Genomic DNA, 25,564 nt, shown 5'->3' on the forward strand with positions numbered 1-25,564 from the left:
ATTCTTTTTATTTTAATTGATGAACTTTTAGAGCAAATTTACACGTTATTAATATAATTGTTTTTTAATATTTTAAAAAAAACTTGACTAAAAAATATTCTTTTATCATTTATCTTATTAATAAATGTTTATATATATAATCAACTCGAACATATCTTAATTAATTAACACATATAGCTAAAATTAAAATTAAAGAAATAAAATGTCATTTAAACGTAAATAAAAGATTAACAAATTAAAGGAAGGAAATCCTATTTTTTAAATAATTAAACCACAAGTATATGTATATATATACTTATTTATTTAAAATACTTTTGTTTATTTTAATATCTTTAGAGGGCTAAATAAATATTTTAGTTCTTAATATCCTGGCATTACGACCTTTACCACAGCGATGTTGTCCATAAATCAAATTATTTCGTGGAATGGATTTTACTTGATTGTTTATGACTCTATTGCATGTGCTCGACGTAGAAGTTTTGTATAAATGTATCGTCATGCTATTAAGTATTTTGATTTAAGTTCTTTTCTTTTTAAGAGGTGGAATAGAATAACTCGGTTGAAGCGTAATGATCACACATGTGTAATGCATTGTATGTCCCATAATAGGTCCCATTCTTCGACCCTTTCTCGGGAGTCAATGGCTATTCATAGCTATTACCTTGACACCAAAGAAGAGTTCGACCCAATGCTTTATTTCTATCCTAGTTGATCCCGATTCAACATTAGAAGTATATTGATTTTTTCCCCGACCCTTGTTTTTTTCACTGTGTTCAATTCTCTTCTTTAAGCAAGTATATGTTTTCGTTTAGAGTTTCTTCAACTCGAGCCTCAGTTCTCCAACATAGAGAAACGGGTGGGGACGGGAAATATATCATGACACTAGTCTTAGGTTAAATTATCAAAAATACCCCTAAACTATTGTGGGAACAGGGATAGGGATAGAGAGTACATCCCGACTCCGCCCTGTTGTTAACCCGAGAAAGTATTTTTTATAATTTACCCCTATAGAAGAATGTTAATATTGTTACAAAAGAAGCTGTTAATGAAGAAGAAGAGTAGTTGAAGGTAGATATCAGAGCTTACCCTGCATTATATGTCTGCCAATCCATGGGTACCAGCAGCAGCTCTACAATACATGAAGGACAATCAGTATGACAAGAGTTTTCATTTCCAAGAAGGAAGTTAAAAGAATCATTAAAGAAACTCACCATCTGATCACTTTACATCATCAATAACTTATGTTCATATCCAAAAAAGAAACAGAACAAGAAAAAGATTAAGCTTCTTCCCTAATGATCAGCAAATCACTGACCAGTTCATCAACTAAAGAACTTAATATCCATTTCTCAACCAGAACCCCCTCTTCAGATGCTTCTATGTCAAAGTTGAGCCATTTCCCGTGTTGTGTGGTGCTCATATCCTTCTCCACAAGCTCATCTACCATCCATTCTTCTGAGCATTTCAAACTCTCTATCTCTTTCCATAACTCATCTGCTAAACAATCATTCTCGAACAGTTTCGTCCATGGAACCCGAGTTTTTGAACTTCCAATTACTATTTGTTTCAGCTTTCGTTCCAAACACTCGTTCACACAGTCGAGCAGAACCTTCTGTTCGAGCTCGTTGCACTTGATGTTTTCCTCAATCTCCAGATTATTGACAACACCTAATGTAAAGTTTTCAAATGCTAGCTCAGCTTTGCTTAGGACTTCCCTCACATACTGCAGTTCCCAGTCATTTGATCTATGGGTTTTTATAGGACTTATCATTGTAGGTGAAAGAGTTTGAAACTTATCTTCCTCGTCGATGCTCGATGCAGAGTCGAATACCGGTGTCTCGTCGAGCATTCTTGAGTAGAGATTTTTTGGATCTAACTTGATTGTATCACCATGTTGAACTGAAGACAACCCAAAAAATGAGTCAATTCCAGCAATTTTTCATAACTAGGAGGAATTTGATATGATTGTGAAGGAAGAAACTAAGACAGTCTTCTTGATGAAGCAAATTTCTAAAATTTTCTACTCAGTTTATATTGCATCTGAAACTTATATGCAATTTTCCTGATAAACTTGGCGGTGAAATTTGTTTGTGATACCAACTTTTCAGAGGATGCCTTCTTCAGATAATTCAATAAGTTCAAGAGAAAAAGAGATATTTACCATGGATGCTATTTCCATCGTCTGGGGAAGACTCGTCCTCAATCGAAGATCCACTAATGGTAACAGTTTCAGTGTCGTTACTATCTTCGGGTTCTTTAATGTCTTTCGCTCCCTGAAACTGGAACGAGTTTAGTTACACAGAACGAGATGTTGAGAAACAATGGAAATTTCACAACTCTAATGACTTAGAATAATTTCCGAGTATGAAAAAGTGTTTAATGCACTTAAATAGTTATTTCAAACAGGCAGTAAGACAATATTCAATATCAAGACCATGATAAAGATAACATCCGCTGAAAGGTGCAATAGCAAGCAGCAATACCTGCAGCCATTTATCGACAATCAGTTCGTTGCTATCCATTGACAAGTCGTCACAATCATGGGGGCTTCCTGAGTATCTACAACTAATGCCATTTTCTTTTTTGGCATATTCTGAAGTGGCAAAAAGATTTTGCGAATTGGACCCGGAACAAGCGAAAATGCCTTCTCCTGTCATATATGATTGAGAGGGCTCAACCCTACATGTCAATTCTTGAAGTTTTTGCTCCAACAGAACACTTAAAGCATCACCATTTACGTCGTTTAAATGGGGTGAAAATGATGATAGGTTCTGCAAATAATCGTTCTCGCTACACGAATCAAAGACCAAGCTGTGGTTAATTTTTACAACCTCATCTGAATGAGGTTCAGAAACAGATTTCTTAAGTGGGGATGTGAATGTAAAAGAAACAATGTCCATTCCCAGCTTCCTGTTTTCATCACAGTTCGTTGAACCATCAAATGCAATATTATATTTGACAGATCTCTCACCATCGTTGATCAAAGCATTAGACACAGAACAACTTCCTTCACTACTAGCATCCTGACTGACAGATTTTTTCTTCCGTGAGGCAACATTTTTCTTGGAAGGTGCAAAATCTTCTTTCCCATCAGCTTCTCTCGTGCGTGTGATTTTCGATTCAACTTCGGAGTTGACAACATCCTTATTTACAGATTTTCTAGCAGACTGAATCCTTTTGACAGGTTGATTCAAAACCTTTGAAGGTTTTGAAGGCAATTTTTCTTTGTTGGGTAAAGAATTCTGCTTCTGATTGTTTTGTGCAAGAACATTGTTATTTCTCTTCACGGTTCTCTTCTGCATTGGTTTTTGCAAGCTGGGCTGGCTCCCGAAAAGTTGTCTCGATTTCACTTCATTATGCTCTTTTCGATCCATTGAACTCCTGTCACTACAAGAAGTTGATTCCCCTCTACTATGAACATTAGCTCTAGCTTGCCCTGCAACGGAAGCTGGTCTTCCTTTATCTTTTGAAGTGTTGGAGTTAATTCTACCACCTCCAATGGAATCAGTCCTTGACGCTAGAAGTTGTTCAGATCCACTATAATTCTGTTCACTAGCCTTCCCTTTTCGATTTTCTGTTGGTTTTTTGATTCCTGTAGACTTGTGTGCCGTTTCCAAATTCTCTTTCAAAACCCGGATTCTCAAGGGCGCTGAGGAATTGGTAATAGATGGCATTTTACTCTTCAGGGGTTTCCTTGGACTTGCCTCAATTATCTTGGTAGCTGCCTCCATTAAGTAACCTGTGTTCATTGTTGGAGTAAACCCAGGGCTCTTGATAGGAGACAACAACTTATGATGAGTTATAGGTATAGATTTAGCAGACTTTGGAGGCAATACTTCAGTTTGAAATCTCTCAATAGGACTCTTGGGTACTTTTTGCGCCCTGAAATCTAAGAGATTCCCAGAAAACCTCTCTAGTTTGTTGGGCATACCAATATAATCCATAGAATGACTGTTCCATACTCCATTAGAGTTATCATGATGAGACGCCCGGACGGAGCGGGATTCGAAAAATGAGGTAGAACAAGGCTCGGGAGTGTTAGAAGGCAATGAATCTAACCCCATAAGTCTAGCAACTACACTGGGGACTCGGCCTCCAGATTTTTCTTCACTGGTTTTGGTCAAAGAAAAATCCCAATCATCGGTTAATTTATAACTAGAACTTGCTCTATCTTCACTTGCCTCAAACTGCAGATGAACAATCCATGAGAAAAGAGTGTAAAGCAACTCAAAGCAGAAGAACAGAATCCATGTCAAAGGCAAATCTCACCTGAAAGAGCTGTGATTTTGACAAGTTGTCGACATTTTCTTTTCCTTGCTTCAATCCTTTTTTAGGCAAAACAGGAAGATCAAGACATTGAATAAGTAAACTGCCATGCTCAAAAGTAACAAGTTTCTTCAAAACTCATAAGCCAAAAGGAATTATGTACCAGATAACTCATTACTGCTTGAGAACAGCCTTTTCCGAGATTTGCCATTCCAATCAAACAAGTTAAGAAATCCTCCTTTGGAGCGTTTCTTCTCAACCTCCATGTTCTAATCCACAAAATACCTGGACAGCAGCCATTATTTTAACATGGAAAACAAAAACAGAGCCCATAACCAGCAATTTCTCAGAATTTATCTCACACAATCCAATACTTATTCACATTTCTTAAGAAGAAGAGAGAACAAACAACAACTATAACGGTTAGGAATCACGAACCTCACAATGGTATGATATTGTCCACTTTGAGCATAAGCTCTCGTGACTTTGCTTTGGGCTTTCCCAAAAAGCCTCATACCAACGGAGATGTATTCCTTACCTATAAACCCATGATCATTCCCTAAATTAGCCAATGTGGGACTCCCTCCCAACAATCCTCGACAATAACCATCTACATTTTTTATTCCAATGAGACTTCCACAAAACCCTAATCTTACAACGAGAGAGGTCAAGCTAACCATAACTAAGTCCTCAAATCAAAGAACCATTTAGAATCATAATAAAGCAACTCAAATTTTCCCAAGTAAAAACAAATGAAAAAGAAACCCGTAAATTACAGAAAGAGCAAGCATACAGTTCATCAAAACATGTCATCTCCAAAAATAAACCAAAATCTCCGCCGTTCTAAGCCACATTTCCAAATCCAAATTGTTTATCCCTCAGTCCGTGAAGAAAATTACCAAACAGTTACTCATTCAAATTCAAACAGAATAAAAAAAAAAAAAAAACTCCGCCATTGTAATGGAAACTAAACACGTACCTCTCAGCAAACAGATCCCATTTTCAAATCGCAAGTTCGCAACCAAAAACAGCCAGAACGAATCAAAAAGAGCACAAAACACAGATCTAACGAAAAGGGTACAAAAATTGACCAAAAGGTTCGTTTCAGAGAGAAGAATGCAGTGAGGAATGGAGTTCTTCAGGCGGTAGAGAAGAAGTACTTGGAGCATTAAAAATGGCAGAATGAGAGAGAGAGAGAGAGAGAGAGAGAGAAGCTTAAAGACCAGTGTTCGTGGAAAAATTTAAGGAATTGAAGGCTCCTTTGTGCTTTCACCCATATTGCCCCAAAGAGAAGAAACCCAACTCCGAGGTGGGTCCCGCCAAGTCAAAAATTTAAAATTAATAAAATAAAATTTTGAAAAAAAGTGTGAAACTCTAATCTACCCATGGATAAATTTTTAAAAATGGATCTTATCTTGACCGTTGATTTTTATTTTCTTTTTTTTATTATTATTATTATTAACGAGATTTTGTCGTTTATTTTATTTGTTTAAATTATCATCTTTCTTTTGTTTTTTTTTATTGGTTGATGGAAATTTTGGGATGATCAAATAATTAATATATTTATGGAAAATTAAAACGTCCACCAAAAAATATTTATGGATTTTAATGATATATTATCTTTTATTTTTGTTAAAACAATAAACTTTGTATGGAAATCCAACTTTTTAAAAATAATATATTTGAACCATTTATGTGAGAAAATTTAATTTAGAAAAGTGTAATTCATACCAATGAAAACTAATTTATAAACCTTCCATTCTACTTTTATTTTTAAAATATTATTATAAACGTCCTAAAACTATTTTTGAAATAGAAACTTTTTAAAAATTCATTCGAAAGATGGAACTTATAATTATGGGACGGTGACCTATAATAGGTCGTGATTTAAAATTTTCGTTCTAGGTATGATCTAGTAAGTTCATCGATAAGTATAGGAAAAAATTCGAACATCTAACCTCATAATCGAAAGTGTATATTTTATGTCACATTCGATTTAGCAAAGTATGGTCAATACAAAACTTAGTCATAATAACATTATTTGTCGAAAAAATGTGTACTTTGGAACCTATTATGAGACTAGTGAATAATTGAATAGAACTTTGTAAAGGATGAAATTTCTATAAATTATAGGTTCAATTAGGTAATTAGGTAAAAGAAGTGAAAGTATTTATTGTTTGCTTCAATTATTTGAGAATAGTTTTTCCCCGTCTTACTACAATTATTTAAGAGAATGGTTGGGAAAACATGATTTAAATTATTTTAAAAAGCCATAAATAATTTAAATAATTCCATCTAATTTGGTGACAGATTTTCCCCCTTTAAATTGTCATTCTCATTGTTCAAAATGGAAAAGAAGAACCAAACTTATAAGTCATTTAAAATAAGGGATTTGGGTCTGGTTCAAGATCTAAAATGATTAAATATAAACATCCAAGATTTGACTTATCAGATCAAAGGTACACATATTCAAATTTACGAACTCGTAGACGGAATTTTTGTAAATAAACAGACATAAATTAGGCTCATCTTTTACCGTAACGTCTCAAACATATTCAAGAAGCTAAATTAAAGATATTTATAATAATTGAAAGTTTCGATAGATCCAAAAAAAAGAAAATGATTTGTTCTCTTGAATTATTAGTAGCACAAGCCAATAGGTTCTTCTAATCATTTTAACTATAATAACTCAATTATAACAACTTCATCATCTATCTGGAAGATGTAAAGAAAATATATTCGAAAAGACTATGAGATCAAATAGAACCTTAAAAAATTACGCATCGAAAAATAAAAGATTTACTCGAGGCTAAGAGTATCACCAATGGACTACTAGAAATCAAGTGTCTAATCCCATCCAAAATATCATAGGTGGTAGGTTCAAAACAGGTTATAAAATACCAAATAAATAATCAAGAGCTAGAAAACCAAGCTACAAAAAGGATAGCAGGAATTTAGAAGAGGTCACCTTCATGTAGGAGAGACAATGCTTGGAGGACTCCTAGAAGCCAAAGAATCAGCAACTCAATTGCCCTCTTGAAATATGTGTAGCCATGAGCTCTTGCATCTATAAACAAGTGTTCAAAGTCAAACACTAATGCCCAAAAAACTTCAGATATGAGTAAAATATGAACACTATGATGTAAATAATCAATGAAATATAATGATTTTGTTGTAAAAGTGACCATTTTGATCCTTTTATTTCCATAGTATTAAAGAATTTTCATATTGGGTATAAAATTTGAGTTGAAATTTTGCAAATAGATCAAAACAATCACTTTTTAAAGGTCAAGAGATCAAAACTGACATCTTGAAAGTACATTAACTAAAACGAATAAAAGTTGAAAGTACATGAATCAAAATGAGCATTTTAAGAATATAAACCAAAATAAAATCAACCGAATCTAAAATAGTATTTAAATAAGTTTACTTCCTTCTATGAAACCAAACAAAGAATTAGTCTGGAATCTAAGATTCTAGATTTTCTTTCTAACAATAACAATCCAATACAAATTTGAATTGGAAAATGATAGATTCTTGACAAACAAATAGAGTCGGCAGAGGCAGAGCCATGATTGGGCTTTGCTTCTCGCCAAAATGAACATGCATTTTGGTCCCACTTCTAGATGATTATTATACATTCACTCCCCATCGTGCAATCAGTAAATTTCAATTATTTAAGTCGTTATTCGACTAACAAGGTATCATTTGATACGAATGTAAGCTAGCTAGACGACTAAATCAAGGCATATAGACAAAAAAAAACTAGATGGGATAAGCAAACTGAATGCATGTTAAACCAACTGGCCCGTATCTCTTGTACCATAATGCATGAAGCAATCAAAATGTTATTCAACATTTAAAAAAAACTAAATTACTTATATGGTGGAATTAGGATGGTAAATTTTAGTCGACATGTCGAGATTGGACTAATATCTACACTACATGTACTTGCATTTCAAGAATAAAAACAAAAGGCAAGAAATAGAAAATGCTATTAAACAAAGCTTACATGATTCAACTCCCTCTATTTCCATTTTTACCTTCCCTTATTGTATGATTTCTCAAAACTGATGAAGAATCTTAAATTCTTAACTTGGCATAAATTAAAATTTTCGAAAAAAATAAGATATTCAAACAACAATGAACTATCAATAAGGCCAAAATGTTTCTTGTTTGCACAAAAAGCCAGAAAACATATTCTGTCAACAATTTTCAAGAGATTATTTCTCTTATTTGGTCCTTTATTATCCCACCAAGCAACCTATCCATTCCAGCCTTCATGATCCTAGTTTTACTACGTTCATCATGTTCATCGTGAGCTTTCATAGCTATCGATAATTTATTCGGAGCCTTCATAGCTACCATTGACAAAATTATTCAGAGCACTCATAGCTACCGATCATCATCTTGACTAAATTTATTTGGAGCCTTCATACAACATATTTATTCGGAGTTACTGTTAACAAATTTATTCGGAGGCTTCATAGCTACCAGTAACAAATTTATTCAGAGCCTTCATAACTACCATTGACAAATTTATTCAGAGCCTTCAAAGCTACCGAGCTTTCATAGCTACCATAGACAACTTTATCCAGAGCCTTCACGGCTAACGTTGACAAATTTTTTCAGAGCCTTCATGGCTACCTTTGACAAATTTATTCGGAACCTTCATAGTCACTGATCATCCAAAATTTATCCGAACATTTCATAGCTACCGATCATCCACCTTGACCAAATTTATTCGAACCCTTCATAGCTACCGTTGACAAATTTATTTGGAGCCTTCATAGCTACTATTGACAAATTTATTCGAAACTTTCATAGCTACCATTTGAAGTCGTGTCTTGACGTTGTGAAGTCGTGTCATCAAAATCATGTGATCAATATTGCACATAAAACTATCCCGTCCAAGCTGAGTAATAGACATATTCATTCTCAGCTTGAGGGGGAGTGTCGAAAGATTAGCCTTTAAGTTAAGAGATTATTGTAATTTATGAGTTAGTATTCAGCTTGAGGTGAGTGTCAAAGGATATTTATGTAATCTCATTTGGTTGGATTTATTTAGGACAGTGTCGAAGGATATTTATGTAATCTCATTTAGTTGGATTTATTTAGATTTAGTTATTAAATAGATCTATTTGAGAATATTATTTAGATTTATTGTTAACAAGTGAGAAGAGATTTATTTAAGGTTATCTTATCTTGTTATCTATTATCTAGAATTTATTTAAATCACTTAGTATCTAAATATGAATTTAGATTTAATCAGTCTTTCCCTTCCCTTTTTTATAGGACAATTAGACTTTTTTATAGGACAATTAGGAAAAAACAGTAGTCTAATTTAGACTTGCAACAATTATTATTATTGGGAATGGTTCCTGCTCGTTTCACTAAAAAAGGAGTGTGGAGAGAAAAATAACGCCTATTAAGTTTCACTCACAACTAGACAACATTTGCAATGAAAGACTTGTAGCTACCGTATGGGGATGGGATAGCGCAGGGACCTCAAGAAACAAGTACTAAGCCCTAACTATCCAAAATAATGAAGGATTTAGTGAGAAAAAATTTGGCTCACCAAAGTATAAATCATCATGCCTCAGTGATAGAGAAAATGTGATCAAAATAATGCATTTAGCAGAAATACCTGGATTGAGGACAAGCAAGTTTTGTAGTCAAGAAGGAAGCATTTCTAGCCTGCATTGAAAACACCATAACACAATAACATAGGTCTGAAGTGTTGTCCCAAGGATTAAGGTGAGATGATGTTCAGTTTGAAGTCACCTTTAACAGCTAATGTATGTGCTCAGGAAGACTTCTTAAGACAGTTATCACATGGATTAGAGCCATTTTTGCATGCTTTTCGATCAAATGACTCACCAAAATGCTCAAGCAACATTTGTCTCCGACATTCATCCTGTAAAATTTGACCACAAATTCAGGAACATGAGTAAATCAACAAATCGAAGCTATAAAATACTAAAAGTAATGGGGCAGGAATTTTCATGGTCATGAATCAATGATAATAAGGGAAAGGCAACCGTTCATGATGAAATGGAGTTACTAACCTTAAGTTCACAGAATTGCTGCATTTTCTTTCCTTGAGACATTGACAACTTAAAACTTTCACTTTTGAATCCTTGACCATTACGTAACATGCATACAACTCGGCTGAAATCCTTTTTTTGGTACAAGACAATACATGAAGCAGGACAACCATCCCTTCCAGCTCTGCCTGATTCTTGATAATAGCTTTCTATTGATTTTGACATTGTATTGTGGATAACAAACCGCTGGACAAGTAGAATGATGTAATAACGATGAAGTGAATATCAAAAGTGACTTGTGAACACTAGCGAGTAATAGAAGATGCTTAAGCATACATATGAGACAGTTGGATCTAAGATAAGTACTACAAGAAATGGAAAAGAAAAAAAGATTTACTGTAGTTGAGGCCAGCAACAAATTCATAAAGCAATAATTAATTTAAACGATGGTGCATATGAAGGAGACAGATTGATTTGGACCATAAGCATAAGCAGATTAAGTGCTCCGAATGTTTCAGTTTGTTCGAACTTTTCAGAAGCCCAATGTAGCTAACTATATGCCTTATAGGCATCAAGCATCGTGAAAGAAATCAGCCAAGTTTTCAAAGCTACCATTTGCACCGCTATCAAGTCGACATTTTCAGAAGAGTTAGCACTAAAACATAATTGAAAACAAATTCCTCAACTTTCAGGAGAATAAGGAAGATGTGGTACTTATTCCACTACTTTGCAGGAGTGCTAGAGAGAGAGGTGCATTGACACAGTACCTATTTTCATGGGGCATACATAGCGATCCATTCATTCATGAAATGTCAAAACCAAACTCTAAAACTGACATTATGATGGTGAATAATGCATAGTCTTAAATTTTTTAGCACCAGTGTTCATAATCATAAACTAGTTAAGTCATGCCACAAATATTGTAGTTCAGCAATGACCAAAGTTTCAAAAAATAGCACGCATATTATTATAATAAATGAACTTACAACATCTGGCTTGTCTATACCCATGCCAAAGGCAATTGTAGCGCAAACAATCTGGATATCCCCCACATGCCATTTCTTTTGTACTAAAACTCTTTGGCGAGCAGCTAAACCAGCATGATAATACGCTGCCTTGATTTTAAATTTTTTATTTAGAAATTCTGATACCTCTACACATTCACTTTTTGAAAGACAATAAACAATTCCACACTGATTCTTGAAACGATCCTTTATGAGCTGTCCAAGCTGCATCAGAGGCTCTTTTGTCTTGCACACTACTTCATACTTCAGGTTAGGCCTGTCAAAGCTTCTTTCAAGGATGAGTGCGTGAGGGATTCTTAAAGCTTTTAATACATCCTGCAGCATATAGATTGAAATGAGAAAAATACCATTTCATGCAAAACAGAAAAATGTTGGGCCTATGCCACCCCTTGTTACCTCACGAACTGAGTGTGTTGCTGTTGCAGTCAGTGCCATCACTGGGACATCAGGGAAATTTTGCTTAAGACATCCAAGACTTCGATAATCTGGGCGAAAGTCATGTCCCCACTGGCTGCAACATTGGAAAAAGAGAAAGCAGTAATGGCCTGATTTTCAAGGTAAGACTAATCTGATTTACCAATCCCACCATATTTAGCTTTTTACTAAAACCTATTTAAGAAGTTTTCTCCCATTTATCTGCCAATTATCTCCTAGACTTTCACACAACCTCCAACAATTGTTATAATACTTCACAAAACGGGTACAAATACCAAAAACCTATTATACAGATTGTCATGCTTACTGATGTAAACAGATTGCTGATGGTCTTAAAAATGGAATAAAAAATAACGAATTGATTGATGCTCATATGTTTGTTGGTTCAGTCGTTTAACCAACTTTTTTTCTTTTTATACTGCCACTGGTGCTTCTTCAAAAAATGAAGGGAGTGCAGCTTTGGGAAGGAAACAGCCCCAAGAAAGTCAAATTCTTCTTATGGTCCCTAGCTCACCGCAGTCTCAACACTGTGGATAGAATCCAAAAAAGACACCCAAACTTAGCCCTCTCTCCTAACTTTTGTCTCTGCAATTGAAGTTCTGAAAACGGTAACCACCTCTTCTTCCATGGCCATTTCACCTATAAGGGTTGGATGTCCCTCTTCAATATCTTCGATATGGCCTGGGGCTCCTAAAGATGTTAATGCTAGCCTTTTTGTAGTGCTGCTGGTCGGTGGCACAAGGAGAAAGCTAGGACCGAGGTGCAACAGGAGTAGAGGCATCTCGTGGTCAATTTGGAAAGAAAAGAATAATTGTGAAAATGTACAGCTTACAGCCTCTATGTGGAGTGGTCTACATGATACTTTTTGTAATAAACAACGTTATCTCATTAATTTAGATTGGAAGACTTTCTTTGTCAAACCTTTGGTTTAGGCTTAGGGACCCCCTCATCGCTATGGCCTTTAGGTTGTGTTCTCTTCTGATTGAATATATTTTGACATTTTGTTCTGTTTCTCATATAAAAAAGTACAAAAATAAAAATAATAAAAATTGGATGGAATGTCTGTCTTTTGAATTAGGGTAACATCTATATCCCAATACCTAAAAGCTATCCAACTTATCAAAAAACTAACAAAGTAAACAAAGAGCATGTCATACCTTACACAGTGTGCTTCATCAACAACAAAACCCGCAAGTTGTTTCTGTCATTACATTTTAAACTTAACATTATTTGTAATAGAAAATTTTGGAAATAAAAACTTCATATTATTTAGCATGTCCTAACAGGTCACCTTCAAATGCATGAATCTAAGAATCTCCAAAAATGACTGAGTTGCTATTCTCTCAGGAGTCACATACAAGAGCTTGCATGAAGGTTTATCCTTCCTACAAATGAGAAAAGAAAACGCAATCTGAAAGTATACACAAGGAGTATCAAAAAGTTCTGAAATTATTCACGTATAACTGCTAAAAGCACATACATCGTGCTTTGTCAAAGAGATTTAACTCAACTCTAAAAACATTAAAATAAGTATCCTAATAGAGTAGTATGCATATCATTCTTCCTGAGAGAAGAATTGGCTTTCTGTATACTATAAATCATATAAGTTTTAGAAATATGGTGACAGACTCACTAAACTTAAAACATCACAAATATCACACCCAGATAAGGAAATAAACCTTGCCTCAATTCTTGCAGGACAACAGCTGCTTGAGAAGAAGTTTGTTGAGAATTTAAGAATGTTGACGGAATTCCAAACTTGAGGTTTAATGTAACTATCTGATCTTGAATTAGGGAAAGGAGGGGAGATACGACAACAGTAACACCTGGTTGAATTGTTGCAGGCAGCTGCACAGAGTGAAGTCGATGTAAAAAAAACAAGTTTAAGAAGCCATGCATCCGATCAACACAAAATTATTCAAGGCTTCTCTTCAGTTTTCAAAACTCATAACCAAACAAAATATCTATAAGAAAATATTTACAAAACGAAAATGTATGTGGATAATGCACGCATGATGGATGACACTGAGGCCATAACATTCCATACCACAGGCATGGATGCCTCGGATAATTCAGGGAACGAAGTAGCAGTCAGAGGATTCTAAGGATCACTGCAGCCGAACTTTGTAACATAGATTATAGAACAATCTTGTCGTATCTCTGCTTATAAAGATCACTGCTTATATTTAAAATTGTGTAGGAAAGTAAGAGAAAGATGACCTGGTAACATAAGCTTTTGCCACCTCCAGTTGGCATAAGTATAAAACAATCTTGCTTTGATGCAGCTGCTTTACAAGCCTCGTGTTGCAGAGGTCGGAATGTTTTGTTTCCAAAAATAACAACATTCGCCAATTCAAAATCATCCAAAGTCTGTAACTCTTCATAAGTAAGACTTTTGTGCTCAACCCCTGAAGCTCTAGAGGGCAGTCTTTTTCCTGGACTTGAAGAAACTGAACCCCGAGTAGTGCTGCTTTTGCAATCCTTCAACATAACTTATTCAATCAGTACTTCAAATAAGCTAAAAGTTTTATCTCAGTGTACTGTGTTAAAGCGCTTGGAGTACAAAATTGAGACTGTTAAAGGCTGCTTCCAGATTTAAAATGCTACAAATTTTCATGACAATATAATGAATAAATAAAACAGTCATCTATGGCCAACCAAGAAGCCTACCCCTGATATTGAAGAGTATTTACTTGAAGTGAGTATGGAAGTAGCCCGATCGGAACAATAAGAAATGGTAGAATCAAAATTTCTCTTCTTTGAAGCATTGAATTCTACATCATCACTTTCACTGGAAGAATCGATGTTAACCAAATTTGGGTTTTCCTCCGCTTCAGATGAATCTTCTATGATATTGATTGAGCTTTCCCTGTTGTGACCATTACGAACTCCATCTTTTTTTTGGATATTTTCATCGAGAATAATATCTAAAGCACCACAAGCTTCTGACTCCATTGCCTGTAAATCATCCCACTCCTCGTTGTCTTGAGCGGACTCCGCAAGAGCCGCCAAAAAATCATCTCCACAATGCTCAACAGAGACAAATTCCCGCCCATCATCACCTAAAAAAAGAAGCGCATCCATAAACAGATAATTGACAGTGCCAACTTTTTACTTTAATAGCTCAATTAGAAGAGCTGATTTTACTCTTATCTGGTCAATCTCACTCTAATAACATTATCCCACCCGTTAATAGTCAGAATGCTTTCAACATATCTCATGCAAGCAAAATTTAAAACCACTTCAATCGTTTTAAAATGGTTTATACGATTCATCAACAGAACAACGGTTAGTAATTTACACTGAATGCTAAGTCGATACAACTATATTCTCACGAAAACTATACACCAGATCCTATGACATGCGCATCCTACCCCCTAACGTTCCACAGATGAATTCAGGAAAAAAAAAAAAAAAAACTGAACGAAAGCGAACAATTTAAATTCCTCTCCTCGACCAATAACTAGGAAGCTATGTTAATTACATTTCCAAACCCATATTCCTACAGTGCGCATCTCAGAATCAACAAAATATGGATTAAACGATGTTCCATTGTCCTCATTCCAGACACGAAAGAGTTATACAGATGAAATTGAAGTGCAAATTTAGGGTTCGGATATAGCTGGAGATCGAAGAAAGTACCGTATAGATTGATCATTCGGTCCAAGCAGGCCTCCGCCGATCCTTCATCGAATCCGAGTTCAGCAGCCAAGCTTAGCAACCGAGCTCTCTCCAATTCCAAGTCGTGACCGCCCATTTCTGAGTTCTGTGGAAGCTCGTTTCCTCCCGCGCAAAATTAGCTTTAAAGCGGGTGACATCATTGTGAGTGTATATATATTATTTACATTTTTATCCATTTAATCCTTCAATTTATATATATATATATATATATATATATATATATATATATATATATATATATTACTATTTAATCTTTATATATAATTATTATTATTATTTCTAGTACATTCATAAAATTGCACTTAGCTTAACAAATAATCAAAATTTATTTTATAATATATTTGTAAACGGCCCTTAGAATTAGGTTGAATGTCATTAATTAATTTATAAGAATGATTTACATTTAAAAAAAATGCTATATAATTATTATTTTAAAATATCTAGATTTATAATACATTATATTGTGTATTTTTTTTTATATAAATTGATTGAGTTTACAACGTTAAATACTATCTTTATTAAAAAAAAAATATTTTTGTATTTTTAAAAATTAAAATTAAATATTTTTTAAGTTTGCAATATTTGAATCACAAAATCAAAAAATAATTTTTTAAAATACATGTATCAGACATGTAGCGGTGATATTTCAAGTTTGCAATATTCGGACCTCAATCTATATTTTTGTTGTGCCTCAACGAGTTTCGGGGAGAAACATCTAGTGGTGATAAGAAAAAATGTAATAGTCTGACTCATAGTGATCATTTATCGAATAATGATTATATCAATGTTAGACCAACACGACTCTCCACAGTAGTATGATATTGTTCAGTTTGAGCATAAAGTCTCATGGCTCCCCTCGAACAAAGCACGCCTTCTCCCCTTAAACAAGGTTCGACTCATTTGGAGTCTTAGTCATTTTTTACTGCATTCGTGCCTTCGAGGAGGCTTGACTCATTTTTCTTTTGGAGTCCTTTGTTCAACATTTGTTTGAGGATTTACCAATCTATTAGCATGATTAAGTTTAGGGCATGACTCTGATACCATGTTAGACGAACACGACTCTCCACAATGATATGATATTGTCCACTTTGAGCATAAGCTCTTGTGGCTTTGCTTTGGGATTCCCCAAAAGGCCTCACACCAATGGGAAGAGTATTATTTGTTTATAAACTCGTGATCATTCCATAAATTAGTTGATGTGGGACTCTCATCATCCAACAATCAAAATCCAATATGATATCTTAACTTTATCATGAGTTACACATCAACTTACTGGTCATTAGTTAAGGAAATCCATTTATCGGGGAGAGGATGTTCTTACGGTAGGTCACGTGATTAATTGTCTTCCATCTTGTGTATTGAATAATCTAAGTTCGAGTTGTTTTTATAGCAATGAACAATCTAAGTTCGGGTTGTTTTTTATAGCAATTTGATTCAATACAGACATAAGATATATATATATATATATATATATATATATATATTTGATAACAAGGTTAGAGAAAAGGCGGGTATGATCAGGTTCATTCTTTCTTGATTTATGAACCGACTTTATGAAAAAAATCAGTTTTTCAGTTGAAAGTGTGACTGTTGGGTCTGGATAAGTAGGACCTCTTAGTTCGGGGGAAACCGGAGATGTTGGCTAAGAAAGCTAAGCAGCTGTGTGTGTATATATATATATGTAGCGGGTGTATGTATGTGTATATATATGTATGTATATATTTTAATTTACTAATTTATTAGACTTTAAAATTAAAAGTTACATATATTTATTGATGTGGCATCATCCATGTGGGCTTTAGAATTGAATCAAAAGCGGAGAGATAGAGATCGAACCGCCCAAAGGGAGAGGGGACAGAGCCGATAATGGCGAAAGAGAGATCTGCATCTTCCTGGAAACTCGAATCCTTGACAAAATTGGTGTCAGATTTATTGCGAAACTACAGATCGCCTAAGTTTCTAAAAGTTCTTCGTACAATCGGCGCATTGACTTTTAACCTGGTGGTCGTCAGTCCACTCAGTGCGGAAAATTCAAGTAATTACTCTTGAAACCACTCATTTCCTCTCAATTTCCCCGAAATAAACCCTAATTCGTTTGATTTCATTATGCTTTCTTTTTTGTCTTTTGACAGTTAAATGTAATTGTTTAATTGGATGTGGGGACAATGAGATTAGCTCTGTCCATTTCGTTCACATTTGAATGCTCCTCAACTCCGTGAGAATGTAATTTTTTTTGTCTCACTTTCAAACATCTTTGTGTTTTTCTGTCGTTGCTTGTCATTTTCATGTGGGTTGCGCCGCTCTCGAGGAAATGGGTGCACCCATTCATGTTCTAAGTATAGTCTTTTCAATCTTCTCTGAATTTTCCCAGAACTTTGAAGGTAATTTCAGCTTTTTGAAGTCTAGTGGCTGAAATGGTGTGAACTTTCTCTGTTACTTCTTTGCTTCTTCGAGTTCAATCGGGCACGTTCATTGATTTCTCTTCAATTTCTCTTCCAAAATCCACTCCCCAATCACTATCAGTTAAGAACACGTATAGGGCAGTGGTTGATGTAATTTTTTAATTGTTTCTTCTACATGACAAAGGACAGGGCAGTTTATTTAGTTATCTGAAACTCAGAGAATTTCTACCAACTTTCCATGACAAAATCTTGGTAATGTCAGGCTCCCTCATGAGAATTGTCGTTGCTGATCTCAACCTTTATTTTACAATATAAAATTGACTTCAACCATTTACGCGTTTCTTATGTAGTTTAATGGAAGCTTCCTCTTCCCTTCCGAGTACAATTGATTCTCAATAGCCCTTTCTATATAAATATTGACCGTGAGTGTAATTCGTTAGAGATGTTGTTTATTTTGAGTTAATTTCTTGGTATTTGATGGTACAGAAGAGGCCTTTTCATGACTTCCATGGTGACGGTTTTGGAACTCCGAATAAAGAGCCAAAACGAATCAATATTTTCCAGAAGTGAGTGTATAGTTAGTCCAAGAACATTGGTACATTGATTTTCTGTTTTCTTACATTTGGTTTTCATTTGTGTTGCTGCAGAGCTGTTGGGGAGGCTAGTCTGCTTGCTTTTCTCGAACCTCTGATTCGCAAAGCGGTAAGACGAGTCTCTTATGTTTAGATGAACAAATTAAATTTGATTTTAGAATTTACTTTGGCTTCCTTGTTTCATTATAGCTTTGCTTTTTAGTTTAGCAATTAGAATTGTGGTCGTTGTAGATAAAGGAAATTACCATGGTGCCTTTCGAAAACACAAGCTTTTTTTTTTTTTTTTGGCTACTGATCTTCGTGCTCTTTCTCTAGTCTCTCTGTTTTCCTTTTTTGTATCCTATCAAGAAAGAACCAATGGAGTTTTGAAGAGTTTCAAAAGAAAAACCTCGCTTGAATACTCGAGATAATGTAGGAAGTACACCAAGTTATGGGTCACCTAGTCTCCAATCACTTTTAAGTTTAAAATTCAAATTGCGGGTAACTAATAAACGCTATAGAACGAAGATAAATATAGGGACACGTGGCTAACATCGACATGCTCTGATGTTCAGATGAGCCGCGGCCATAGGGAGCAAACATTTGATTCCTTCTTCTTCTTGTGTTTTATGATTACTTTTTTTTTTCTTTTCTTTTCTATTTTTAATTCTTTAGACAAGAAAACATGAAAGAAAAACTTTGATTTCAGACATTTGATATTCTATTTTATGTTTTCTGTATGTTTGGTTATTAGGTAAGAGAAGAGACAGAATGTGCTATTTCCAAGCTTTTCCCCTCATCTTCAAGGTACGTACGTACTTTTGAATTGTTGTGAACTGTGCTCCTTTTAAGGCTTTTGTCCAGTAAGTTTGACTGCCATCGAGTTTAGGATAGCTGTTTTGATTTTTTGTCCGTACGAATGACCTATTAATTGGTAAAATTTGTTCGTTGACCGGTATTTTTAAACATATGATAATTCACTCATCATTATGTTTTCCTTTTTCATTGTATTCCATTTCATTTTAGCTTCCTCTTGGTTCTCCAGCTGCTCAGTTAGTGAAGCTGAAACAACAACAGCAGGTTGTAATCTGCAGCTGATGTTCGAAAGCAAACTGCCAGACCGAATATTCACAAATAATCCCCTGAAAGCTGATGATGGCAAACCATTGAAAATTCTACTATATGATGCCAATTCGAAGACTATAGTGCAATCTGGTCCACTATCATCAGCGGAGGTCGATTTTGTTGTCATCAATGGACTATTTTCCAGTTATAGAGAGGATTGGACTGAGGAGGATTTCAATTCTAAAATATTAAGTGAAAGGGAAGGTAAAAGACCTCTCTTAGCAGGACATCAGAGTATCATCTTGAAAAACGGGGTTGGATTTATCGGTGATCTTAGTATCACTGATAATTCCAGCTGGATACCAAACAAGATGTTCATATTGGGAGCTAAAATTTCACCCAAAAATTATGGAGGACAAAGAGTTAGGCCAGCCAGAAGCTATCCTTTTTCTGTGAAGGACGGCCGTGGAGAGGGTAAGTTGTGATAACTCAACGTTTAGAACAAACACCCCTCTTTTGCGCCTTTTTGATCTTTGACCTTCATTTTCTGGGTACCAGATTCTGATAAATGATGATCTTGTTTTTCAGCTTAAAGCTTTTAATTGATTAGTTACTTTTTAGGGTATATGAAGCATTATCCTCCAAGGTTGCAAGACGAAGTGTGGCGTTTGGAGAAAATACGAAAAGATGGTAAATTCCATGAGCAGCTTACTTTGCACGGAATTCACAGTGTCAAAGACTTTCTCCTTTTGAATGAAACGAATCAACCGAAGTTACGCCATGTAAGATAATTGCTTTGGTTGTGTTATGTGTAATTCTACATCGTTTATGTTTAGTTGTTGTACCTTTTTCCTTCAACTCTGGGAAGAATAATCTTATAACTCAATACTTTTTTTTCGCCGATGACATTGCAGATACTTGACCGAATGTCGGATAAGATATGGAGAAAAGTTTTGGATCATGCAAAAACTTGCACTATGGACGATTGCACGGTTTCTAGATACCCAAATGGATGGCATGGGGTAATTAATCTGTTCAACTCCATCTCAAAAGTTGTCATATTTCTATGTTTAGTAAACTATGATTTTGTTTTCTGTATTGAAGGAAAAAATGAAACAAATGGGGGAAAAAGGAATCATGATCTTTATCATCTTAAAGTTATTCTTCCCTCATCTAATAGAAATTTCTGGTCTGAAACTTAGTAGCTGTCATTTTCATTTGCAGGCATGGATTGAAGATCTGAATAAGCCAATATATCTGAACAGATTTGATGAGCAGCGGAACCCGAAACTGCCATTGACCTACCCACAAGCTGGTCCTTCCAATTCTCCCTATCCAGGAATGCAATCATTGGGGCCTAGCATCGTACATTCACAAGGTATAAAAACTGTTCATGATTGATATAATACAACATATTCGTTGTTCTTTCGGTGTTCGATTTGATGATCATCCTATGCTTCACAAGTAATGTATACAACCAAATTGCATGTTTCTTCAGAAAATTTACTGCCTCCTATGCTTAAGTAGCTCTTTTTTTCGTGTTGACGCCTTCAAATTCACTTTTCTAAGGCGGCTGATTTTTGGAAAGTAAATGATAAGCCAACAGGGTTAAAAGCCTTTAGTTGAAGCGGTTCTATATGCTTCTTTCCTACTATTTTTTTGTCTGTGCTTGAACCATCGGTTAGATCGGTCGGTTCTTTAAGGTTCCCAGTTGGCTTCTTTCGTTTCTTTATTGGTTGTGACAAGTGATGGAACGCGTTAAATCTGAAATGTAAACCATAATTTGAGTTCAAATACATTCCTTTACATGTCTCTGAGGCAAAGTAATTCTATGTTCTTAGCAGAGAACCTGCAAATTGGTGCTCCAAATAATTACAACAGTGAAGAAGATGGAGCACAGTCTTTAATTTTCCAAATCCATAGCAATCTCACAGACCAAGCTTTTCCTCCATCACTGCAGCCTAATTACTCTGTAGATGACTCTACCTTTTTCCCACAAACTCCAGTTTACTTCCCTCTACCGACAAGCGAGCACGGAGACAATTTGCTTCCTTCTCCGAGCTATGCAGCGGACACCGGGGGGTGTAGCATTTTCCCTTATCTGGATCACGGCGCAGATATCTTAAACGGAGCAGATTAAGTTTCAAGCTGTTCCGTGAGAGTATATTGTGAAGCTATGCCGATCAGATACCGTCTCACCATGCTCGATTCTAAAACCGTCGAGCAACTTCCTTTGTAGTCTTAGTGTCAAGTTACTGCACACCCAAAGAGGAAAGCATCAGCTAAATTTGCAGGTCCTAATCTATTTGGTCAAGCCTTTTTTTTTTTGGTAGATAGTCCTCTCATGTGTTTTCCTGCAAGTATTTTTTTCTTTCCCTTGGGGCCAATGTGCAGCAAAGGGTCCTTGTAAAGAGTCTGCTTTCCTCATTTTATCTTTGTTTCATCTCTGCAAGTTGAAATTGATGTAACTTACAATCAATTTGAAAGGAAAATATTGTTCTTTCCAATGAACTTCTCAAAGAATACATGTTCTTATATCAAGCAGCCTTATAGGCCGATGGCTCGGGTCGCTACGCGGTGACACGACAACGCTCTTGATTCAACATATTTGCCATATTCAACATATTTGCCATTATGGAGGACTAGCGTTTTTGAACACTATCAAGACTACTCAGGTTCATCTCTGTTTACACGTAGAATGAGGAGGGATCAAAGAGAGTTTGTCTCTCTAGCTAAATGGAGACGATGATTATTTACTTATTTCTTTATTATATTATTTGTTAGATGAACGTATTTCCACAATGGTATGATATTGACCACTTTGAGTGTAAGCTCTCACTTTGCTTTGGACTTCCCCAAAATGCCTCTTACCTACCAATGGAGAGAGCTCTCATGGCCTCATACCAAAGGAGAGAGCTCTCATGGCTTTACTTTGGGCTCCCCCAAAACGACTCATACCAATGGAGAGAGTATTCCTTGAGTATAAACCCGTTCCTTGATTATAAACCAATGATCATTCTGAGACTTTCATCATCAAACATTATTTACTTATTTTTTATTATTATAGTAATTTTTTTTTTAAAAAAATTGTTGTTATAGTTGAAAATAAGTTTAAAAGATGAAATAATTAAAAATATATATGCAACTGATTCTTACAAATAAATGAAATTTATCATATAAAAATTGAAATATGTGGTGGGGGTAGCACGGCCAACTTCTCTTCTTTGATATTTCCAAAAGAAGGGTATGAGAGTAAATTCACAAGTTCTTACTCTCATTCCGAAAGTGAGTGGCATGTGTAGTAAATAGTGTGAACTCAAGTGGCATATTGCTACGGCTAAAAATATCTAGCCTAAAGTATTCTATGGCTCTTGCCGGTGGGGAAAAATAAATAAGTAATAATATTAATAACAATCTCTGGAACTTTCCTTCTTCATATCAAGATATTTTCATCTTTTTCTACCGTCAACTCGCCCTTCGGAATAGACCACACACCAATCGTTGAAGAAACCAACGCAACGGAGCCTCTTCTTCTTCTTCTTCTTCTTATTCTTCTTTTTTCTCCGTTTTTGAAGTCCACGGCGCTGTTATGGTGATCTGAAAGTTGTTTTTTGCTCCTTTTGTTTGGTGTGGTGGTTGTGTTTCGAGATTCTGCGGCTTCTCTTCTGTCTGATTCCGATTTTTCGATGGATCGGGGAGGAGGATCCGACGGCGGAGATTGCTACTACACCATCCTTGGGATTCGTAAGGACGCCTCCTTCTCCGATGTTCGTACTGCCTACCGCAAGCTCGCTCTGGTACTGAATTCGGTTTTCGATTTAATTGTTTTGAAATTCGATATTTCTAGGTTATTCTTTCTGTCTCAGATTTTTAGTCGGAATGAAATTTGGAGGAGTTTTGTTTTGTTCTGTTCTGTTTCTTCCGATTTGAGAGTGAATTTGTGAAATCCGAACTGTTTCTGTTCTCGTTTCTTTTGCGGTTTAAGAAATGGCATCCGGACCGGTGTACGCGGAATCCTGCGGTGGCGGGAGAAGCCAAGCGGCAGTTTCAATTAGTTCAAGAAGCGTATTCAGGTGAGATCATCGATTCTCCGCCCCTAATCCCCGTCAATTTTGTAAACGCCGTTGAATTCCCCGTCAATGTACATAGGTTAGGACACTAACGCGCGTTGATTGCTCCATCTGCCTCCTCTCTCACAGTTCTCTCCGATCAGGCGAAGAGGTCCGTCTACGACGCCGGTCTATACGATCCAACGGAAGAAGACGATGAGGTTCGTATAGATTTTTTTATTTTTATTAATTACTATTCATTATTATTCCAATTAGATATTTTTGGCATGGCATGATTATTTTCCCGGAAAAGACGACGTCGTTTTCATCATGCTCTATTTTATACAACTTCGTTATTATTTTTTCTCCACCTTTTTCCTTTCGCCGTTGTGATTATTCATTATTTCAAATTGCGTACAAAAGCTGTCATCCAATGGCGTCTCTCTAGAACTTTCCTTTTTGAGATTAAAAAAAAAAAAAAAAAAAAAAGATTCCATCTATGTTAAAAATTAATTCATTGTCACGTAGAAATTAAGGTTTCTTATGAAACAAATATTTAATAACCTAGATTATAGAAAGACTAAATTTGTTAATATTTTGTTCAAAAAGTATTATTGGGTTTTAAAAAATGTCATTAATATCCATAAAACTTAAAAAAAAAAAAAAAACATGAAGAAGAAGAAGAAGAGAAGCTATTTTATCTATAGACCTATATTGTTTATAGGCATGTTCATTTAATCTGATAACTTGTCCCTAAACGGGCGGTGGAGTATGGAAAGATTTTTCCTACCCCGAAGATTATATTGCCATTCTCATCCTGCCCAAATCTTCATCAAGAACAATGATGAATTTCGTGAGACAGAAATTAAAATAGGAGGCTAGAATAGGGCTAGTCGTGTTCATTTAATCTGATAACTTGTCCCTGAACGGGCGGTGGAGTATGGAAAGATTTTTCGTACCCCGTTGCCATTCTCATCCTGCCCAAATCTTCATCAAGAACAATGATGAATTTCGTGAGACAGAAATTAAAATAGGAGGCTAGAATAGGGCTAGTCGGTCCTAGACATCTTTAATCGCTTTCTCTTTTATGAAATCAAATTTCGCTCGAACGCGGGATGTGAAAAATTAGTCGATTCGAATCGAAATAAATTGGTTTGTGCTTGATCTTGTTTGATATTTATTTTATTTTTTTTAGTACTCTTTTAATCCTCTTCTTTACTTTCTAAAAAAATTATTTTAAATATATATATATATATATATAATTTGGAGCCTAAATAGTTTAAATTCGAATAATGGTGGTCTGAAATATTTCTAGGTTTTAAATTTTTTATGGACCAAATAATACTGAATTTTTCGCAATTATTTAAAAAAAAAAAAACTTTTTTTTGTTCTTTTTCTTTTTTGAGGAAAAATAATGGTCTCATTTACGCTTGCGGTGCAGGAATTTTGCGATTTTATGCAAGAAATGATGACAATGATGAACAACACCAAACCGGAGGTAACAACATCCTGACCGTCCAATTTCGAAGCCAATTAATTTCAGCCATGGATTGTTCGTCGTCCACAAATATCTGAAATGCCTTTTTGGTTTTTTTGGATTTTTATTAATAGGGTGACAGCTTCGAGGATCTACAGAGGATGTTCATGGAAATGGTCGGTTCAGATGGGATGGGAGCGTTCCAAGTGAACGACAATCCAACGGCCTCAAAGAGGCCACGTCCTACAAACGGTTCCAGATCTAGTGCGCCCAAACGGAGCTCCTCCCGCTGCTAAAATTTAACGCCCCGTCACCGTAAGATCTTTTGTTGTACAGTGACGAAAATCTCCCTGGCTGATGTGGGTATATTGATTTGGGTTTGGGGGATTTGAAGGGTGTTTTAACCTTTTTCCTCTAATGTAATTTAGTGCAAGTTGGAGGGGCTTTTAAGTCTTTTCATTGCTAGGAAGTCTTTGGCTATTTTTTTTTTCTTTTATTAATAATAAACTATTGGATCATCTCGCTTCTCTGATTGGCTTCCTCCA

The 25,564-nt window shown here is 35.4% G+C and overlaps 4 protein-coding genes across 15 annotated transcripts; 2 read left to right on the forward strand and 2 right to left on the reverse strand.

Moving 5' to 3' along the window:
- Window positions 1-1,057: 1,057 nt before the first annotated feature.
- On the reverse strand, window positions 1,058-5,511 carry LOC111805550 (uncharacterized). Of its 4 annotated transcripts, XR_015422826.1 has the most exons (7): window positions 5,246-5,511; window positions 4,430-4,551; window positions 4,270-4,325; window positions 2,484-4,187; window positions 2,162-2,279; window positions 1,212-1,899; window positions 1,058-1,129 (listed from the first exon to the last, which is right to left on the reverse strand). XR_015422826.1 is itself a non-coding variant. In XM_087128068.1 (6 exons), exons 2-6 carry the CDS (start codon window positions 4,530-4,532, stop codon window positions 1,280-1,282), a joined length of 2,595 nt encoding a protein of 864 aa, XP_086984194.1. In that variant the 5' UTR covers window positions 4,533-4,551; window positions 5,246-5,511; the 3' UTR covers window positions 1,058-1,279. The 4 variants fall into 4 exon arrangements, 3 of the variants coding, with proteins under 3 accessions (XP_086984194.1, XP_086984192.1, XP_086984193.1); XM_087128068.1 differs by having other exon boundaries at window positions 1,058-1,899; window positions 2,162-2,273; XM_087128066.1 differs by having other exon boundaries at window positions 1,058-1,899.
- A 1,544-nt stretch (window positions 5,512-7,055) lies between these two features.
- Window positions 7,056-15,578, reverse strand: RECQI1 (RECQ helicase l1). Its single transcript, XM_023689491.2, has 12 exons — window positions 15,416-15,578; window positions 14,444-14,835; window positions 13,994-14,254; window positions 13,458-13,621; window positions 13,065-13,158; window positions 12,931-12,974; window positions 11,735-11,849; window positions 11,300-11,653; window positions 10,335-10,559; window positions 10,051-10,183; window positions 9,914-9,963; window positions 7,056-7,333 (listed from the first exon to the last, which is right to left on the reverse strand). Exons 1-10 carry the CDS (start codon window positions 15,528-15,530, stop codon window positions 10,073-10,075), a joined length of 1,875 nt encoding a protein of 624 aa, XP_023545259.2. The 5' UTR covers window positions 15,531-15,578; the 3' UTR covers window positions 7,056-7,333; window positions 9,914-9,963; window positions 10,051-10,072.
- A 1,679-nt stretch (window positions 15,579-17,257) lies between these two features.
- LOC111805551 (calmodulin-binding protein 60 B) lies at window positions 17,258-22,000 on the forward strand. 8 transcript variants are annotated; one of them, XM_087128099.1, is made up of 10 exons: window positions 17,258-17,489; window positions 17,587-18,108; window positions 18,207-18,422; window positions 18,504-18,558; window positions 19,183-19,235; window positions 19,474-19,967; window positions 20,115-20,275; window positions 20,408-20,515; window positions 20,718-20,871; window positions 21,335-22,000. In XM_087128099.1, exons 3-10 carry the CDS (start codon window positions 18,334-18,336, stop codon window positions 21,631-21,633), a joined length of 1,413 nt encoding a protein of 470 aa, XP_086984225.1. In that variant the 5' UTR covers window positions 17,258-17,489; window positions 17,587-18,108; window positions 18,207-18,333; the 3' UTR covers window positions 21,634-22,000. The 8 variants fall into 8 exon arrangements, with proteins under 8 accessions (XP_086984225.1, XP_086984230.1, XP_086984228.1 ...); XM_087128104.1 differs by having other exon boundaries at window positions 17,259-17,489; window positions 17,587-17,677; window positions 18,343-18,422; XM_087128102.1 differs by lacking the exon at window positions 17,587-18,108 and having other exon boundaries at window positions 17,259-17,489; window positions 18,343-18,422.
- An 899-nt stretch (window positions 22,001-22,899) lies between these two features.
- On the forward strand, window positions 22,900-25,546 carry LOC111804774 (uncharacterized). Of its 2 annotated transcripts, XM_087128107.1 has the most exons (6): window positions 22,900-23,290; window positions 23,479-23,566; window positions 23,693-23,763; window positions 24,984-25,040; window positions 25,154-25,320; window positions 25,351-25,546. In XM_087128107.1, exons 1-5 carry the CDS (start codon window positions 23,180-23,182, stop codon window positions 25,313-25,315), a joined length of 489 nt encoding a protein of 162 aa, XP_086984233.1. In that variant the 5' UTR covers window positions 22,900-23,179; the 3' UTR covers window positions 25,316-25,320; window positions 25,351-25,546. The 2 variants fall into 2 exon arrangements, with proteins under 2 accessions (XP_086984233.1, XP_023545333.2); XM_023689565.2 differs by having other exon boundaries at window positions 22,903-23,290; window positions 25,154-25,546.
- Window positions 25,547-25,564: the final 18 nt, after the last annotated feature.

This window comes from Cucurbita pepo, chromosome 11, assembly GCF_057944985.1.
Source record: "Cucurbita pepo subsp. pepo isolate OVF chromosome 11, ASM5794498v1, whole genome shotgun sequence".
Lineage (NCBI taxonomy): Eukaryota > Viridiplantae > Streptophyta > Magnoliopsida > Cucurbitales > Cucurbitaceae > Cucurbita > Cucurbita pepo.